At 53.7% G+C, this 18,774-nt stretch overlaps 7 protein-coding genes across 7 annotated transcripts; 4 read left to right on the top strand and 3 right to left on the bottom strand.

Annotated features, from left to right (window-relative positions):
* Window positions 1-5,175: 5,175 nt before the first annotated feature.
* Window positions 5,176-6,591, bottom strand: AYL99_02748 (hypothetical protein; the record flags this gene model as incomplete). Its single annotated transcript, XM_018834264.1, has 2 exons — window positions 5,176-5,235; window positions 5,290-6,591. 2 exons carry the CDS (start codon window positions 6,589-6,591, stop codon window positions 5,176-5,178), a joined length of 1,362 nt encoding a protein of 453 aa, XP_018696888.1.
* Window positions 6,592-7,021: 430 nt separating this feature from the next.
* AYL99_02749 (hypothetical protein) lies at window positions 7,022-9,318 on the top strand (the record flags this gene model as incomplete). Its single annotated transcript, XM_018834265.1, has 4 exons — window positions 7,022-7,099; window positions 7,155-7,350; window positions 7,554-7,765; window positions 7,819-9,318. The coding sequence occupies 4 exons, from the start codon at window positions 7,022-7,024 to the stop codon at window positions 9,316-9,318; spliced, it is 1,986 nt and encodes a 661-aa protein (XP_018696889.1).
* A 23-nt stretch (window positions 9,319-9,341) lies between these two features.
* Window positions 9,342-10,352, bottom strand: AYL99_02750 (hypothetical protein; the record flags this gene model as incomplete). The annotated part of the gene is made up of 1 exon (XM_018834266.1): window positions 9,342-10,352. The coding sequence occupies one exon, from the start codon at window positions 10,350-10,352 to the stop codon at window positions 9,342-9,344; it is 1,011 nt and encodes a 336-aa protein (XP_018696890.1).
* A 491-nt stretch (window positions 10,353-10,843) lies between these two features.
* On the top strand, window positions 10,844-13,141 carry AYL99_02751 (hypothetical protein; the record flags this gene model as incomplete). The annotated part of the gene is made up of 2 exons (XM_018834267.1): window positions 10,844-11,299; window positions 11,363-13,141. The coding sequence occupies 2 exons, from the start codon at window positions 10,844-10,846 to the stop codon at window positions 13,139-13,141; spliced, it is 2,235 nt and encodes a 744-aa protein (XP_018696891.1).
* A 740-nt stretch (window positions 13,142-13,881) lies between these two features.
* On the top strand, window positions 13,882-15,251 carry AYL99_02752 (hypothetical protein; the record flags this gene model as incomplete). Its single annotated transcript, XM_018834268.1, has 2 exons — window positions 13,882-13,943; window positions 14,003-15,251. The coding sequence occupies 2 exons, from the start codon at window positions 13,882-13,884 to the stop codon at window positions 15,249-15,251; spliced, it is 1,311 nt and encodes a 436-aa protein (XP_018696892.1).
* Window positions 15,252-15,530: 279 nt separating this feature from the next.
* AYL99_02753 (hypothetical protein) lies at window positions 15,531-16,711 on the bottom strand (the record flags this gene model as incomplete). Its single annotated transcript, XM_018834269.1, has 2 exons — window positions 15,531-16,607; window positions 16,667-16,711. 2 exons carry the CDS (start codon window positions 16,709-16,711, stop codon window positions 15,531-15,533), a joined length of 1,122 nt encoding a protein of 373 aa, XP_018696893.1.
* A 314-nt stretch (window positions 16,712-17,025) lies between these two features.
* AYL99_02754 (NADH-ubiquinone oxidoreductase 49 kDa subunit, mitochondrial) lies at window positions 17,026-18,557 on the top strand (the record flags this gene model as incomplete). Its single annotated transcript, XM_018834270.1, has 2 exons — window positions 17,026-17,751; window positions 17,799-18,557. 2 exons carry the CDS (start codon window positions 17,026-17,028, stop codon window positions 18,555-18,557), a joined length of 1,485 nt encoding a protein of 494 aa, XP_018696894.1.
* Between the last annotated feature and the right edge of the window lie 217 nt (window positions 18,558-18,774).

The raw sequence follows: 18,774 nt of genomic DNA on the forward strand, positions 1-18,774 counted from the left end.
ACGGACAAGGATGTGGGTTGATGAGAGGAATGCCCGTGGTGTCATCGAAGCAAGACAAAATCAACAAAACTCACAGAGTAAATCAGAATTAAGGAGCGAAACAGCATGACAACAAGAGATTATCTGTAAAAGGCTATTCGTTACCACGGTCGACGGAGAACTATTGCCAGTATATTCTCCGTGAAAACAACAAACAAACAAAGCTCACCGTGCTGCAGGCGACTGCAGTACCTCTTGTCGTTGGAAACAAACTGGCAGTTGCCCGTGAGCAGGATCCCCTCCATCACCTCCAGCCACCAGTCATCCTGCTCGAGTCCTTCTCCAAAGGTGCGAATCGGTAGAATCCCTGTGGTGCCAGCAGTGGATATCCGGTAGGCGGCGCTAGAGGGGGCCTTGGAGCTTGGGGGTCAAGAGCCGGGTGGCGTCTGTGCTGCAGCCATCCCGTTGCTCTTAGTGCTCTTAGTGCTCTTAGGCGGGTCTTTACCCCCCTTTAGTGCTTGGGTGCTTGGGCTTGATGCCCGGAGGCAAGCCTGAGAGGCGAAAAAAGGCTGCCAACGCCAACACCATCCTTGATTGACGGAAAGTGGCCGGACTGGAGATGGCACGAAAGCAGTCTAGCGTGCTCCTGCTCCTGCACTCCGTTCACTTCGGAGTATTCCTCGATGCGTCGTAGACTAGCTCGAGCAGCTGGCTGTAGCTACTAATGATAGTGATGTGAGATAGGATAGGTATGGGCCTGATGCTCCCTTGTAAGAGCCGAGCAGAGGCAAAAAGGAATGCAGAAAGCACAGTAACTACAGTGAGAAACCGAGGGGTACCTCGCCCGACCCAGGGGACGAACTTTCAGATGGTGACGGAGTACTGCGCACCGCCCATGTACTACTACTTGCAGATACTTTGCTTTTTCGCGCCTCTAGCTAGCTTCGAGGAAATGCGGTGTGCCCAGTCTCCCAGTCCAGAGTTGAAGAATGGGTAAAAGCGTCTTTCGTCAAGCCAAACCCAAACTAGGACTCAACAGCTTGCGAATTATTCATACCTGTGCCTATGCCTATGCCTATGTGACCACCAAACCCCCCCTTTTCCCCCTCCTTCTGCCCTTAGGGTAGACCCCGTTCATGCAAGATGCAGCAGCCCTCGCAGGGCACCGGGAGGGCGGAACCCTCATCACAGTTCCCTTCGTATCTCTCTAGCTGGTGGCTTGATCCTTGAACCAATGCCCATGCACTAAGCGAGTACTCAGAACAGAAAGACTGCGATAGAGAACCTCTAGCTAAGGTCACCGTGAAAATCGCAGAACGCCTCTCAAGCCCATCATCCCCTTCAGGTCTTAGTGCCCATGTCGGATTTGTTGTGGTCAACCTCAGGAAAACAGATCCCCGTTGCCAACCGTTGGTCTTGACACTCCTTTTGGCCCCCGTTGACCAGAGTCTAATTCTCTGGAGACTTGCTGGTGATGCGACTTTCTTTGTGATGGCACTTTTCTCAGTTGAGGGTGCCCCCATCCTCCCCCTTCCCCTCCCCAAAAAACCTTGAGTCCACCGACCCCCTTTAATCGTCCAATGGACTCGGTGCCCCCCAATCTTGTCGCCTGCAGGGATCTGATGGCAGTATCCCCCTGTGCCCGTGCTCCCTCCTTTACGAGCGCCACTGACGCTATCTGTGATGCAGTTCCCCTCTAGAGTGTCACCCATTTGGCCGTCCACACTCTCCGCCTTTGCTGCCAAGGTCCTTGCGCAGAGCTTGTCAGGGCAGAGCAGGAGCCAATGGAACTACCTGTTGTGTATTGCTATCACTCTCCAGCCTTTGGCGGGTCACTTTCCCACCCTACGCAGTTGCACCCCCTGTAGGTTAACCCGAATCCAGTTGGACGGCTGCGTATCCCTCATATTGAAACACTGATATCATGTCGTTGGCCGGGTGTGCCAATACGTAGACAATTGTCGCCGCCTCAAGCTGTGTGCCGATTTCCGGGTGCCATGCCACTACACTATATGAATACTTCGTTTGCGGTTTGCCCCAGTCCAACGCCTTGAGGAGGGCTCGTACTCACAAGGACTGTGCATATATCATAGTGAGGGGGCAATTCCATCTCGTTAGCCTCGCCTCGCCTCGGATGGATAGCGAATGCATGCAATTCTCGGAGAATAGTCTGAACCCCATTGCGCTGATCTGTCTCTCTGCCGAAGGTGTTTGGGCGGCAGATGGACTTCACGTGAGGGGAGTTGGGTTGCTTGTCTGCGCTGATCCCGCCGCCAGCTTTAGTTTTCTATAACCGATCTTGGAAAGCCTCAAGTCTGTGTGTCACGATGGGTGCTGTGAGTTCATTGTCATCACGCCAAGAGTCCCGGTTGTCCCAAATTCCACTGTGGATTCCCTGGATACCCAGGTAGCGCCGCCTCAAGTTCCAAATGCTTCATTTCAAGATATTGTCAGGGTGCACATCCCTGTATGCGGTATCTGAAAGGATCATAAGTGTTGACGCGGTGCTGTTGTACCCAACTGACGCGTCCAGTCGGATTCGCCGCCACCTTCTGGACCCCAGATCTCAGACGTTGCTCAGCCTCCTCAGACTGGAATAACCGCCTAATAGCTGGCCAAGTTTCACAGATGCTGGTCCTCGTCGTAGCAGTCCCTGCAGACACGTCGACACCCTACCACCTCTACCTACGTAGAACATTGACCGAGGGTCGATGCAGGGTTCACGAAACCTGGCTTCGCGTTGGCCCTTCGCGAACCAAGAATGACGTCTTCGAGGGCGGCTGACGAGTTATTGCGTCCCAGTCCCTTGATTTAGTCCTTATGCTATGGCCCAATTTCTTCGACGGCTCTTGCTTTGACCCGTTGCAGGTAAGGCCTCTCTGTACCCCGTAGCCTAGTGCTCTGTCCCTTTTCTCGAAGATTGCGCTTATCCTTCGGCCTCCCAGTGTTCACGCTCCGCAGTAATACTATGCGCTAGACTCTACCCTCTCCACCGCCTTGGCCGGAAATTTCCTGGATCTTTTGATGAGGCGTCGGCAAGGACCAGTGGGACCAAAACCTGAAACGAAGCCATTGCGTCCTAGACGGCGAGACGGCTAGTAGGCTGTCAGGACGCCCAGTCCACTTGCGGCAAACACAACAGCCGGACAGCGGGTGGCGCTCGTCTCTGGCCGAGTCAGAAACCCTGCTCTTCAACCTAGCAACAACGTCATGCCGCCTATTATGAAGGTGGTGGGAGGAGCCTTGTCATTGGCTCTGGTTAGGACGAATTGGTGATGCCTCAGGCTTTTAGTCAAGTCCCCGGCTGGATGCCCGGAGCAGGTGTAAGAAGGGTCTTTGAGATCAGTGTCACAATCACATAGCACAAATGAATGGAACACTGGCCTTCAGTGATGGTGATGCAATACCAGTCCTGCTCAGAACCTGTTTTTGACGGTCTCCCATCAGGAGTGTTTGTACGTCGTAAACAACATCAGCATGAACTGAAGAGTGTGGCGGGGGCAGCTGTCCGGTCTCCGGGTGCTAAGCATCCCTCCTCGGTATGCGGTGATAGAATCCGTGGTTGTCAGCGCCAAAAAGCCACCACTGTTCATTTTCGGTCATAGTTCCAAGGATGGATGAATGTCCCGTGTCTAATGCCAGTGTTTGGGCTGCTGGCAGTGTTAAACCTCGATTTTTTCTTTTTGACTCGGAATCCCCAAATTGCACGGAATGAGAACCGCCAAAAGCTTGCCCAGCCAAGAGACATTTCGAGAGGTGCAGGATGGCTGTCCCTAGACCTAAAGAAGACCCCGCCCAAGGCGTCTCTTGCTGAAGAACTCTGCAAGTGGCCCCAGTTTCGGGGTCCCTCCCCTCTCCAGTTATGCCTTCCAAGCCTTAAACTTTGAAGTTCGGGGAGGCTAGCTGGCGAACCAGCTCCCCAAGGTGGCCTAGCAGCAGCCCGAAACGGACAGACGCAGCGGTCAGCTGGCAGCCCCTTTCGTCCTTCGGAATCTCTTCTTGGATCCGAGCCACAAGCGCATCGCGAAATTTGTTGACCTCGCTGCTGCAGTCCTGCTTTCCGCATCCGACGCAAGTGCTTTTCCGGCTCCAAAATGTCTGGCAAGCCTTGAATGGGCCTGGCTTTTTAGAGTTGAGCAACCAGGAACCATCACAGATCCAGCGGACGCCACATCTCATCTGGATTGCGCGTCAGTCAACACCGAGCGAGTTTCAACTACAAGTCGGTACTCGAAGTATCACGGGTGCTTCCTGCAGGATCAAATTTCGGTAGCACATTGTCCTTCACATTTTCCGTACGCTGCAAAGGCCATCTCAGGGAACTAGCTCGTGCGTTGGGCAGTCGGCTGTGCATTGACATCCATGTTTGCAGGCCCATAGTTTGAGTAAGAAACAACCGAGTGTCGATGCGCTATTCTCTCGCTTTCTCTAGTGTCCCAAGCGCTTATCATATTTATTTTCCGTAGTCCAGTTCTCCTGGACGTCGGGGTCAATGCGATAATCCCCTTTTGACCAGGGTTAAAAATTGAGCTATCGCTTTCGATCGCGTCGCATGACTAGAGCCTTGCGGCATGTCTCATGAAGCGAGTCTGACGAGGGACCGCGATGGGAAGAGATCAAGGCTTGCCCAAAGAGTTCAAGTAGTACACGAGTTCGCCGATCACCTTAGGTCCCCGAAGCAGAACTGCAGTCTGCAAAGCACGATGCTTGACTGAGTGCCCTGGGCAAAGGGCTTGACCCGAAAGAGTTGCATCCAAAGATCTCGGCGAGTCTGGGCTTTTGCCAATACCGGCTACTTCATCCGCCAACAGTCCGCTAGCCTTTCCAGACTGGCTGTGCAGGTATGGAAAGTGGCATGCGAAGTGGAAGCTGAACACTACCATTCTTCAGCAAAAAGATATCCAATCCTCCCATTCCGGTGAGATGTTGATAGATCGATGATCTTCAAAAGATAGACAATCGCAACACGTGCCGCACGCTCGCAGTATTTCTGCGGGAGATAGACATCGAGCATCAATTGCAAGAGTTTGTGGGCCAAGGCTGATCTGACGATCGCGATCGACGAGGCTCTAACACATCGGCCCACAAGTATGACAAGGCTGAACGCCTCAAAGGACGTCCACAATGAGGGTACAAGCGAGAACGCTGGTCTAACAATATCTGCTCAATGCGATAGAAGAATCAAGAAACCCCGCTTTAACGTATCCTCTTGAGCTTTTCGGTCTGGAAATGAAGTCGGTCGTCGAAACGGTCGCTCTGTAGCATGGTCAGCTAAGTTGCTCAACACGTGAGATAAAGGAACAAACGCACCTTCTCGGCAATGTTTGTGATTAGTGTATTCTGGGCCTCAACCTCTTGACCCGTGGCACGAGCGAGGAGATTAAGACGTTTGGCTGCCCCAGTGAGGTCGTCGAGATTCCGGTCAATCTCGTTCTCCATGGCCTCATCCTCACTGTCGGCCTCAAACTGGTACTTGGCCCTTTCAGCCAGACTAGTCTTGGTGGCGCTGCCGGCTGCAGCATCGTCCAAACCCTTAAAATTTTGATTCATGCGTTGGGTACTCCTGAATGCTGCCTCTCGAGTAGCCTCACGAGCCTCTCTCTCAGCATGATGCCGGTCCATGATTTGTTCATCTCGGCGTGCACGTCTGTCTTTGGCAGTGAAAGGGTTGTTAACGTGGACGGCGAACATGCTGCGGTTCAACGTCTTGAGCTCCTTTGTCTTGTCCTCGGCGATGTTGATGTAATTGTTTCCGAGGTCAAGATTCCGATCCGTGTTATGCATTCTCTCGCCTTGTGCACCGAGCCTGGCTAGGGTATTCCGCCCCATCTCCTCAGCTTGGGCAGCAATTCGAAGAGCATTTCTGGTTGATGCCACATCTTGCTGCTTCATGAACTTGATGTCTTGTTTCAGAGCATTGATGTCCTCTTCCTCCTCTTCTTCTGCCGTCAATTGACGGTCGCCATATGCACCATAGCTACGGTCACCAGCATCACCTCCAGAGTTATATTCATAATCAGGGGGGCCACTTGGTTGAGTTTGCTGCTTTTGTTCAAGCCGTTCTCGTGCTCCGCCAAACAACTCGTCGCGATTACTGTCGTTCTCGTAGAGGTTGGACGAGCCTAACCCTCCGTAGCCTCCTTGCCGTGAGGTGCCACTGGTCTGTTGAACGCTTGCATATGGGTTGCCGCCAGGTGCGCCGCCTCCGTAGCCATTCTGATTCCCGAATTTGTCTGAGCCATATCCACTACCACCTCCGTATCCGCCTTGAGCAGGACCATACTTGTTGTCGCCTGCAAAACTAGCGGATGAGGCACTGCTATAAACGTTGTCCCTTCCATATGACGGCCGCTGTTGACCCGGACCAGGCAAGCCACTGAAGTTGCCCGGGGCTGGCGGGCCCCCTTGACCTGGGGGAGGGAGAACTCCAGCGCTCATCTTGGCTTTGGTGTACGGGTCCGGAGGAATAGCAGACTGTGCATAAGGGTTTGCGGAGGCATAAGGATTCTGGGAAGGAGGAGCAGGAGATTTGCTCTTGGATCTGGAGCCAAACAGAGCGAGTCTGCTGGAATCGTCGTCGTCGTCGCCTTTTCGAAGGCTGAATTTACCCATCTCTTCGAGATGTAGAACACTCTTGCAGTGTCGAGATACGGGAGGCAACGGTATGTAGAAGATGATCAGGAGATGAAGAAGTTTGGTACAGACGGGTTCAGGCTGTAAGTAAGAAGCTGATATGGGATCTTCAGCTGAAACAGGCGGACGTTGCAGGATGGCAGTGCACCCTCACTTTGACCGCAGTCTCGACCCCCCGAAACCATCAGCCTGCGGTCTAGTTACGGACGGATTTGGTCTCACTCCGCCTCAGAGAGTGCTTCGACCAATGGTGTTGCGTTATCGGGCTAGGGGTCTTGGCTAGTTTGTCCCCAGCTCAAGCACCACAAAGTTTCGTGAATCTCAGGCAGGTTGATGTCGGTTGAGGTGTGCAGCTTGCAAAAGACTGTTACCAACCATGAGATAAAGGCTACGTCCGAAGAGAGGGCTCATGGCCCCAAACATAGACAAAGAAGCGGAGCATCTCCGAAACAAAGCCAAAAAGGAGCTCCTCGGATTGCTAGAAGGCGTGAGTAAGGATGGTGCCGCGCAAGATCGCCATGTCCATGCTAACTCAGGACCAGGTTCGTGGCAAGAAGAACCTGGTCATCGGAAAGGATCTCACTGGGCTCCTCAGCCTTTTTATTCAGTTTCCAACCCTGAAAGAATATGGTGTGGATAAAGTCTTCGAACTCGAAAATGGCAACACCGACTCGTCACAAAGAAATGTCGTGTACCTTGTCCATGGAGAGAGGGCTAGCTTGGTCCAAGCAGTAGCAGGTGCGTCTTTGAAGCGTCTGTGACATCTTTATACGGGACTTACAAGGAGACTGCGTGGATCATTTCCTCTGTGCCTTGCTGTCAGTCTAGCTCCCAATATCGACAGGATTTCAAACCATAATAGCAGCGTCTCTATTGAAATTTCCTCTGCATTTGATTACGTGACAGAGGACAACAGTACCTGCTGACATAGCATAACACAGATCAAATAAAGAAACTTCAGAGGAATGGTTCGGTCGAGCACGAAATCTCCGTATGCTGGGTACCAAGGAGAACTCTCGTGTCGAACAGAATTCTGGAGGATGAGGGCATTCTGGGAGATGTAAATGTCTCGGAGCTCCCCATATATTTCCTGCCTTTGGAAGACGACATGCTCTCGTTAGAGCTGGACGAGTCATTCAATGACCTGTATCTAGTATGTTTACCTGATCCGAAAAGCCAAGTATCTTATTTCTCACAGTCTCACAGCGACACGACCCTTCTCCACTATTTCTTGCGTCGAAAGCCCTGATGCAAATTCAACAGCGACATGGGCTTTTCCCGCGGATTCTAGGAAAGGGGGACAACGCCAGGCAACTTGCAAACCTCCTACTCCGAGGGAGAAAGGAGCTCGATGCCGACGAAGCTGCGACGCAATACACCAGCATGCCGAGTACCTCGATCGAGCAGCTTATTATAATCGATCGGGAGGTCGATTTCGCCACAGCGTTGTTGACCCAGCTGACATACGAGGGCTTGATTGATGAATTGATTGGCATCAAGCACAACCGGGCGGAAGTTGATTCGGCCGTGGTCGGCGCGGCTCCTCAGCAGCGAGTGCAGACCAGTTCTTCCTCGACATCTCCACCCCCCGCCGTCCGTCAAGGTCTCAAGCGCAGGATCCAGTTAGACTCGTCCGACTCGCTGTATGAACAGTTGCGTTCCTCCAACTTCGCCTTGATCGGGCCTCATTTGAACAAAATAGCGAGACGTCTAGAATCAGATTACGAAGGTCGCCATTCTGCTCGCGGCATCAACGAGCTGCGAGATTTCGTCAACAAATTGCCGGGGTTTCAACAGGAGCACCAATCCCTGGCCATTCACACTAATCTTGCAGATGACATGAGCAAGCACACGCGCTCGGAGACCTTCAATCGCGAACTGGAAGTACAGCAGAACATCGCAGCCGGGACAGACCCAATCTACCAACACGACACTATTGAGGAGCTGATTGCCCGAAATGCTCCCTTGCCCACCATCCTCCGACTTCTCTGCCTCGAATCTACGATAGCTGGGGGTTTGCGTCCCAAGGACTTGGAGTCGTTCCGGCGCCAAATCCTGCACGCCTACGGCTTCCAACATCTGCTGACACTCGACAAGTTACAGACCATGGAACTCCTTCAGCCCCGCTCGTCCAGTTCAGCATTACTCCTCCCAGTTGGGGGCGCCGGGGCCACGTCTGAAAAGGGCACGAAAACCAACTACGGCTACCTGCGCAAGGAACTGAGGCTGATTGTGGATGAGTATAACGAACAAGATCCCGAGGACATTGCATACGTGTATTCTGGATACGCGCCGCTAAGCATTCGCATCGTGCAGTGCATCTTACAGAAACAATATCTTCAAACCCTGCACAAGTCACCATTGCCCCTGACGCCCTCTAGTACAGGATGGACGGGCTTTGAAGACATCTTGAAGTCTGTCAGGGGGCCAACTTTCAATATCGCACAAAAAGCAGCAGATGACAAGGCAGCCAGGGCGAAAGCTGCGCTTGCGGGCACGGGAAATTGGAAGACTCTCTTTGTTATGTTTGTGGGAGGCATTACCTTCACAGAGATCGCGGCATTGAGATTCATCGGGCGGAAGCTGGCAGAGGCAGGACAGAGGAAGAAAATCGTCATTTGTACCACAGGCATCATTAGTGGGAGGAGTATTATGGAAGGCGTGATTGAGAGATCCACTCTAGGGTCAGGAATCGTCGCAGCCTGAATCCTGCAGGCTCGGAGGCAGCTTCAGATTTTCGGGCTTGAAGCCTTGTCGACACTGAATTCTCCCTTCACCCCCAGATGATCAGTGACCCAGCCGGCCTCCAGTCCTTCTTCCTTGATCAGGGCCTGCTTGACATTTTCCTCTTCGACTTCGACCCCCAAACCGAAACGCTCGAATTTCTCGCATTTCAGCAGTCCGCAGAAGAACAATTTGTCCATCCGACTGCACCCAAACATGTTTCTTAGCTTAGTCGGCGCCATCTGACCCCAGGTGTACCCATGATCAGTGTCTTCCTTCCCACCAAGGGACAAATAGGCGTCTTCAAGGTTGTTGTCCGAATGGAGTGTCTTGTCGAAGTCTTGGATGGCATTCAGATCTCCGCCAAGAACACTGCCACTTGCCCCCGGGTCATGCATCCATTTGGCGGCGGTTGCCATCTGGTGAGGTCGTTTTGGGGGATCCGCGATCAACGACTCCAGGTGCGTATTGCAGATACGGATGATCTGGCCACTGCCAAAATTCACATCGACGAACAGCCCATCTCTCTCCATGGCCGTCTGTTCGTAATGGACGCGGAAGACGGATGTGATGGGCAAGACCTTCGGGACCAGCGTACAGGTACCGTAGTGGCCCGATTCCCAGTACTTGTTGTCGATATCAGTCATGTTGTAGTTGGCCCGAATCCACGGCTCGGTTTGGAGAAGGGCCAGGTCGGTGTCAAGCATTTCCTGCAACATGATGACGCTGGGGAGCGAAGTGCCGTCCACATGCGACTGTAGGTGCTTGAGAGCAGCTCGCATCCGTTCGTCCGGGAAAGGCAGCATGAAATCGATGTTCCAGGACAGGAGCACGAATCTCGACAGCCCTGGCGCTTCTAGAGCACTCTTGGACGCCATCACCTGCTGCCATGAGGACGTCTCAGGCGAGAAGGAGAAGTAGGGCTGGTCGAATCTTTCCTGCCGTTTCCAGGGATGCGATGACTTCTTCTTTGACTCGATGAGTTCGATGATCTTCTTCAATTTAGGGTTGTCCATGCTTGCCCGTCGCCTGGTTGTTTGATGTCTGAAAGTGCGGAATCTAGTGTGGACGTACGGTCTAGGCCGAACGATGATGATCCGGATGGGCTTCCCAGCAGCCTTTATACTCCTGTAGAAGCCTACAAACTCGGGCAATATGATCATTCGACTCCGGACAGAACTCACTCACCAGCAATACATAAGCTTAGAGGAGCTCAGGCAAGCGGCGCAGATGAAGTGAAAGTTGTTGAGCGATTCCATGTGCAGCCGAGGTTGGAACGAACATGTCAGATGAACTGTTGCTCATTGGGTGACTCGATGGAGCCTGGACTAAGGCTAGTGAGGCATGCATCGCATGTCTTCTGGCAGCCATAACTCACTCATTGGGTGTAATAAAAGACCGTGGCATCAACCCTTTCATCGTCAACCTCAGCTCAGACCTCGTGCATGTATGCACCATCAAGCATGACGGCTGAAAATCTTTATCTCACCTCTCGTCCAAACCAGCAATGTCAGCACCCAGCCCTGCCAGTTCGGCCCCAGCAAAGCGACCAAGACCGGTGATTTCCTGCCTGGAGTGCAGACGGAAAAAACTGCGTTGTTCTCGTTCGCATCCTTGTCAACAATGTGTCAAGATTGGACGTCCTGGCAGGTGTCAATACCAGGCAGGTCAAGAACCCGAGCCAAATATCGACTTTTCAGCAACTTTGAGTGTGCCGAACAAGCGACAGCATCTGGATCAGCCTGGTGAAAACGACCGGGTGCGAAATGGTTCTTCTAACCACGAGCCACCCCTGGCGCAGCGCGGTGTCATTGAAGATCTCCAGGACCGAGTGACCAGGCTGGAGCAGGCACTGCTGGATCAAAGGGCTGCTCGCAACGTCAGTCAAGAACCGTCAATTCACCCTTTTTTTGATGTTCACCCTGCAATACCCTCGAATAAGCTCATCCAAATGAGTTCGCAGGTGAGTTTTGTACAAGACGTCGACGAATGGCCCTCTCTAGTCCCTCCGTACTGACCCGGATAGTTCAAGGATGCGTGTGCGTTCATGGTCAAGCTGCAGAACGATTCGACTACGCCTGGGATGGTTGCACTGCGAAAAAGGTTGAAAGACTTGCACTACTCTGTCGAGAAGAATCACCGCGCGCCGGGTACTGAGCAGCTGTCGGCTTCCTTGATCAGCCAGTCTTCGCTCCAGCTGCCTCCATTAGACGTGTGCGAGAAGCTGGCGGTCCTCTATTTCGACAACATGGAACACTGTTTCCGCATCCTGCATTTCCCCGAGTTCAGAGATCAACTTCATATCTATTTTTCAGAGGGCGAGCAGGCGTGCAGGTTTGGTTTTGTGCAGCAGCTGGTCGGGGTCCTCGCGGTCGCCGTCCTCCTCGACACTCATGGCGAATGCGCGGCCGCTCGGTCATGCGTGGCTATAAAGCCGGACGACGCGCTGCACTTCATGAAGACCTTCCTGAGAGGCCTCCCGAATACCGAGAGATACCGCCTACCGGCTCTGCAGGTCAAGATGCTTCTCCTCATCTGCAGCTGGTTGAACTTGGATCCCATGGACGATCTTTTTCGACTCAACGGCGAGCTTCTTCGCGATGCCTTGGTCATGAAGATGGACCAAGACCCTGCGACGCTGCCGGGGATCTGCGTGTTCGAAGGAGAACTGCGACGGCGCAACTGGATGACCATTGTCGAATGCGACCTCATGCTGTCGATTCTGTGCAAGATGCCGTGCCTGGTCCCTGGGTACACTTCCAGGCCACCCCGGAACATCAACGACGATGAAATATTCGAGGGCATGGAGACGCTACCTCCCTCGCGACCCACGACGGTTTGGACTGATGGCCTATGCCAATATCTCCTCGCCCAGTCATTCCTGCGCCGAGTCGCAGCGTGCAAGCAGATGGACGATGCGGCCCATGTCAAGATCCAAGACGTCCTCCAGCACACGCGGTATCTGGAAAGAGTGCTCCAAGAACTTCCTCCGCCCCTCCGCTTCAACTATACAGGCGACGCTGCAAGCAAGACTCCAGCTCGGTTAATGGCCCGCATGGAACTGGACATCAGCATCCGACGACCCCTGATGCATCTCTATTCGCGCTGCATTCTTTCACCCGACACGAGTGAGCTCGAGCAAGAATTCAGGGGGTACCTCCAAAGCTGTCTCATGATCGCGAATTATCAGGACCTCTTCGATCCGAGATATTCGGAGCTCAACGTCCCCCGACCGCAAGGGTATTGGGACTTCTTCTACACTTGCTACAGACAGGAACTGGGCCACGCTATCTTGGGGCTCTGTCTCGGAATCAAGAAGCTCGGTCTCGCCGAGGCTCAGGCGGCCCCCTCGCAGCCGACAATGCCAATGAGTGTCGGGAACGACAGCGTCGTCAGGATGCCCTCGTATACCCTGGAATCTCTGATATATGCCGTCAAGGATGGATTGGAGCCCATGGTCCGTCGTCTGCCACACCGCGGCTCCAAAGTCAAAGACATTGTCTCTTACAACATTATTCTGACATCGGTGCTGCCACAGCTCCCTACACGGACCAAGGAGGAGATGATCCTAGAAAGACTCCAAGAGCTCGTTCGCGAGTGTCGAGCCGAGCTCGAGCGAGCGAGCGTCCAGATCATTTCTGCTCCAGCCGACGAGTCGAGCGCCGAACCTCCGACAGACTACACGTCCTATAACATTGGTGCCAGTTTCGACCCCGTGTGGGAAAGTTTCCCCAAGATGGATATCTTCGAATGCTTCGATCTCGACGAGTCGGATATCAGTGAAAGCATCGAATTGTCACCCTAAATCGCTGCTCGGTGCTTTCTTTGCCCGAACACTTGAGACAATGCGCAATTTGCGCTAAGGGGAGGAATAATTTGAAGTGACATGCTATTGAGGCTCCCAGATGGTTGGTGATGGAAAGCCTGAAAAAGTTCCAGTGACACTATAATTGAAAAATACCGTAGTACGCTGCTGATGGCTACCCTCAAGCAACCTGTTGTGAGAGCGCGAAAACAACAATTAAACTGACTGCCTAGGCTCTACAGGAGGTGCTCCAGTTATTATAGAGTCTAGCTAGGTGTCGGTGGTGGTAGACTCTACATAGATACTCAAAAACAGCCAATCGGACGCGGCTGCTTTTCCGGGCCAATCAGATCCATTACCTGCTATATACGGGCGCTCAACAGGATTATTACAGCCACCTGACCGCCAAGAGGGTCAATCTTTCTAAACTAAACATCCATCTCTCAAGGGATAACTTCTTAGACGCCCTTCTGCAAGACTTGATGCGATATATCTCTTTACAGGCTGGCGGTGGAGGAGGCTTGACGTGCTGTGGCCGCCAGCCAATCCGTTATATGACAAGCCGAGTTCAGTGAAGCCATCTTCTCCATCTCGACCACCACTACTACATCATATCAGATTGCAACTTCACCACAAACGTCGTCAGGAAATATAATATCTCGACTCTGAGTCATCCCTATCAAGAGATACATACCTCTTTAAATCACCGGACCCAATCCGCCGCCCTCTCTGAAATCACCATGTCGATACCGGTCTCGTCACTTCTCACAAATGGCACTCCCGCACCTCCACGCGATCGGTGGTAAGCCCCTCTCCCCCAAAGCCTGTGCCCAGTGCCTTCATCTAACCGCAACATTCAAGGACCTACCTCGACCGCATGTTATCAACCACGTCACCGTACGCGGGAGAGGAATTCGTCCCAGGAGAAGAGACCATCAACGCCCTCGAATCGTCACGGGTCCTCGTGATCGGCGCCGGCGGGCTGGGATGTGAGATCCTGAAGAACCTTGCCCTGTCCGGCTTCAAGGACATCCACGTCATCGACATGGACACCATCGACGTCTCCAACTTGAACCGCCAGTTCCTCTTCCGCCAATCCGACGTGGGGAAATCGAAGGCTGAAGTCGCCGCGGCGTTCGTGGAGAAACGCGTGCCCGGCGTCAAGATCACCCCCTACAACGGCAAGATCCAGGATAAGGACGAGGAATACTACATGCAGTTTAAGCTCGTCATCTGTGGCCTCGACAGCATCGAAGCACGCCGCTGGATTAACGCTACCCTCGTCGACATGGTGGACATGGAAAATCCAGAGTCCCTCAAGCCCCTGATCGATGGCGGCACCGAGGGCTTCAAGGGCCAGGCGCGAGTCATCCTCCCCAGCCTCACATCCTGCATTGAGTGTCAGCTATCCATGCACGCCCCTCGCGCCGCGGTGCCCCTGTGCACGCTGGCCACCATCCCGCGCCAGCCCCAACACTGCATCGAGTGGGCGCACATCATCGCGTGGGAGGAACAGCGCAAGGGCGAGACGCTCGACACGGACGACCCGGAACACATCTCGTGGCTGTACGCGACCGCACTGAAACGCGCCCACGAGTTCAACATCCCCGGGGTGACGTACTCGATGACGCAGGGCGTGGTGAAGAACATCATCCCGGCCATCGCGTCCACGAACGCCATCATCGCGGCGAGCTGCTGCAACGAGGCCCTGAAGATCGCCACGGGCTGCGCGCCCTTTCTGGAAAACTACATGATGTACACCGGCGACTCCAACGAGGGCGGCCTCTACACGTACACCTTCGCGGCGGAGAAGAAGGAGGACTGCCCCGTGTGCGGGAACCTGGCCCAGACGCTGACCGTCGACCCGGAGTGGACGCTCGAGGACTTCCTCGCCAGTCTCGCGGAGAGGGCCGAGGCGCAGCTCAAGAAGCCCAGCATCCGCACCGAGGCCAAGACGCTGTACGTCCAGGCGCCGAAGAGCTTGGAGGAGCAGACGAGGCCGAACCTAGGGAAGAGGATGAGGGAGCTGGTGAGCGACGGTGAGGAAGTGGGCGTCAGTGATGCCGCGTTTATGATCAGTTTCAAGTTTCGGCTGGTCTTCAAGAAGTGAACCAAAACAGGCCGCAGAGCCTTTCCGGGTTGGTCCAGCCGCAGTGGAATTACTTCAAGGGATGAGTGACACAAAATTGGCTCCGAGAAGGAGGTATAGACAAGAAAAGAACTTTTTGTGATTTCGCAATCCAGAGGTATCTACATAAGAGGGCTCCCCTCCCGGCCTTCAAACACCTTGCAATACAATAGAAACGCCGAGAAAGGCAGTCATGAAACATTATCACATTGCCTAGTGTCCCTGAAATCTGAAACACGTCTGGGTGGGCTGGTGGTCCATTTATTTCCCAATTTCATCCAACGCCCTCAGCAGTCTCTGTGCCTTCTTCTTCAAGATGTCGACGCTCTGCAAGAACAGCATGTCGCTCGGGAACTGGCCCGTGCTCTCGATGTTGAAGATGAAGTGGTCCTGGACCCGTCCCAGCTTGACTTTCCCCTTGAACTCGTCGTGTCGGAGGCATTCCCTCGACACGGTGTCGCGCATGGGGTCAAGGACGACGGCCTTCTCGTCGCCCTCGCGGTTGTGGTAGGCTGGTTCGTCCGACGCCGCATCTGAGGGTGTCACACGTGCGACGTCGATCACGCCTGGCGGAAAGCACTTCTGGAACTTCCGGGCGTCTGCGCCGAGAATGGGTTTCGTGATGGTGATGGTCGGCAGGAGGCGGTATGTGGCTGTCGCCACTGGGGAGAATTTGGCGTGATCGCTCCCCTTGGACATGTGCGCGTGCATGACCAGGTCAAGTTCTTGGCCCGGGCGCAGTTTGGCGATCAATATATCGGGACTGACGGCTTGTATAGGCTCTGTTGCGAACAGAGCCCCCTGCACACCTTCGGGCACGAACTCCAGATGCCGTGAATATACGCTGCTGTTGATGTATTTTTCTTCCGGCTCGGTGGCATTCCGGTCGGCGTTGGGTCTTCGTTCGCATTTGACCTTGAGCTTGAGAACAACCGTATTCCTGTCCGTCAGGCCCGTGCCGTTGGTGCCACTGTCGGCATGCGGCTCGACAAAGACGCGAAACTGTTTGAGGCCTTCGAGGCTCCCCTTTAACGGGATCAATCCCAGCCGGTGGGCGAGAACCTCATCCGCAATGACGGAGGTATTGTTCTGGACATAGACTTTTTCAATCGCTAGAGTGGGCACTTCGGCGAGGAGGATGCGACGGAAAGCATTGGCCACGGAGGCGTCGACCCCGACAAGAGAGAAGGTGGCTTCATTTTGTTGATTCTGGTGGAAGAGGATCTTCAGGTTGTTCTCGAAGCGGTCGACGGACCAAGAGTTGTCTTCGCCCGCATGGTGACCTGGGAAGTCGGTTGATGTGATATTGGTGACGGTCTCGGCATTGATCCCGACGATCTGTAGTGGAGAAACAGTCAGTATTGTGAGAGATCTCTCAGACAAGAGCCGCGACCTACCTTCCTCCTGTCAAGGCCGTCCCGTGAGGGTTGTATGGGCGCCATGGAGAGTTGGACGGTGTCGACTGCGGGATGGTCTTCTGTGCCTCTGTGACAAAAAGAGAATCAAAAAGTTTCTCCAAAAATGGTCATTACATAAGCCTGTGGAGACTCTCAACTCCCACCAATCACGGCCTCGGCAAAGCTCGACGTATTGCAAGCTATCCAAGTCGCTGTCATTGACTTCTGACTTCCAGTGGCCAAGGGCACCCTGGAACGCCGTCTCTGCTTCGATTGATGCGGCCAACCTCGAAGCATTGCCTCGACGACAATTGCGCCTCCTTTCTTCTGGCCTCGTGCCAAAAAAGACAAGCATGACGATGGCGGCCTCATTTGTGCGAGCTGCGAGCCGGCACGCACACACTTCCAAACGACTTTGCCTCACTCCCGGTCTTCAACTCCCCTCGAGACAGAGACAGTCGGTCTTTCTGTCCCGTTCGATCTCGTCGACGACTCCTCGAAGAGCAGAGGCGAGCACCACTGGGCCCATCTCCGCTCCCAACCCCGAAACTCCCGGCGGTCCCCTGGCCACGACCATCTCTCCCACGGATTCTACCTTTACGAAGCACGTCCAGTCAGACTCCAACTTGATCAACAAGACCCCCGACAGGAATTTGGGTGATGAGTACGAGACGAGGAAGATCCGGCATTATACCGTGAACTTTGGCCCACAACATCCCGCCGCGCACGGTGTGTTGCGTCTGATTCTGGAGCTCAATGGCGAAGAAATTATCCGGGCAGATCCTCACGTCGGACTGCTGCATCGTGGCACGGAAAAGTTGATCGAGTACAAAACATATCTCCAGGCTCTGCCGTATTTTGATCGGTTCGACTATGTTTCCATGATGACGAACGAGCAATGTTTCTCCCTGGCCGTTGAGAAATTACTCAATATCGACATCCCGGAGCGAGCCAAATACATTCGAACCATGTTCGGGGAAATCACTAGGATATTGAACCACCTGATGTCGATTTTGTCGCACGCCATGGATGTCGGTGCTCTGACTCCATTCTTGTGGGGGTTCGAGGAGCGGGAGAAGCTCATGGTATGCTCGGATACCAACTGTTCTTGCTATTCGCTAATTGATAATAGGAATTCTACGAGCGTGTCTCAGGTGCACGGTTGCATGCTGCATATGTTCGTCCTGGCGGTGTCAAAGCAGATCTTCCCCTCGGGCTACTGGACGATATCTATGCCTGGGCAACTCAGTTTGGTGATCGTATTGACGAGACCGAGGAACTCCTGACGGACAACCGGATCTGGATCGGCAGAACAAAAGGTGTTGGAGTCGTTTCCGCTGCTGACGCCCTCAACTACTCATTCTCTGGTGTCATGTTGCGAGGCTCCGGCGTTCCCTGGGATATTCGGAAGAGCCAGCCGTATGATGCTTACGATAAAGTCGAATTCGATGTGCCAGTGGGTCAAAACGGCGACTGCTATGATCGATACCTGTGCCGAATGGAAGAGTTCCGACAGTCTTTGCGCATCATTCATCAGTGCTTGAATCAAATGCCCCCGGGACCTGTTAAAGTGGAAGACTACAAGATTGCACCACCTCCGCGTGCAGCCATGAAGGAGAATATGGAAGCTCTCATCCACCACTTTTTGCTCTTCACCAAGGGCTACACTGTTCCTCCGGGGGATACTTACAGCGCTATTGAGGCTCCCAAGGGCGAAATGGGTGTCTACCTCGTCAGCGACGGCAGCGAACGTCCTTATCGATGCAAGGTTCGGGCCCCTGGATTCGCCCACTTGGGCTGTTTCGATCAGATCAGTCGTGGCCATCTGCTCGCGGATGCGGTAGCCATTATCGGCACGATGGATCTTGTATTCGGCGAGGTGGACAGGTAGCACATTTCCAGAGGATTTCTGGAGGATCTGGAGAGGATTTTGAGACGCGGAGGAAGGATCTGAGACCACTGAGAGGGCCAGAGGTTCGATGGTGAGACCAAGGCTGGAAATGCGGCCCAGAAGAGCAAAACAGGCCTTTTTACGGGGTCTGAGCCTGTGTATATACTATGCTAGTGCATAGCATTCATTTTTGTCCCAATTCCGGCCTCCTGGAGTG

The sequence above is a fragment of the Fonsecaea erecta genome (genome assembly GCF_001651985.1).
Source record: "Fonsecaea erecta strain CBS 125763 chromosome Unknown Scaff2, whole genome shotgun sequence".
Taxonomy (NCBI): Eukaryota; Fungi; Ascomycota; class Eurotiomycetes; order Chaetothyriales; family Herpotrichiellaceae; genus Fonsecaea; species Fonsecaea erecta.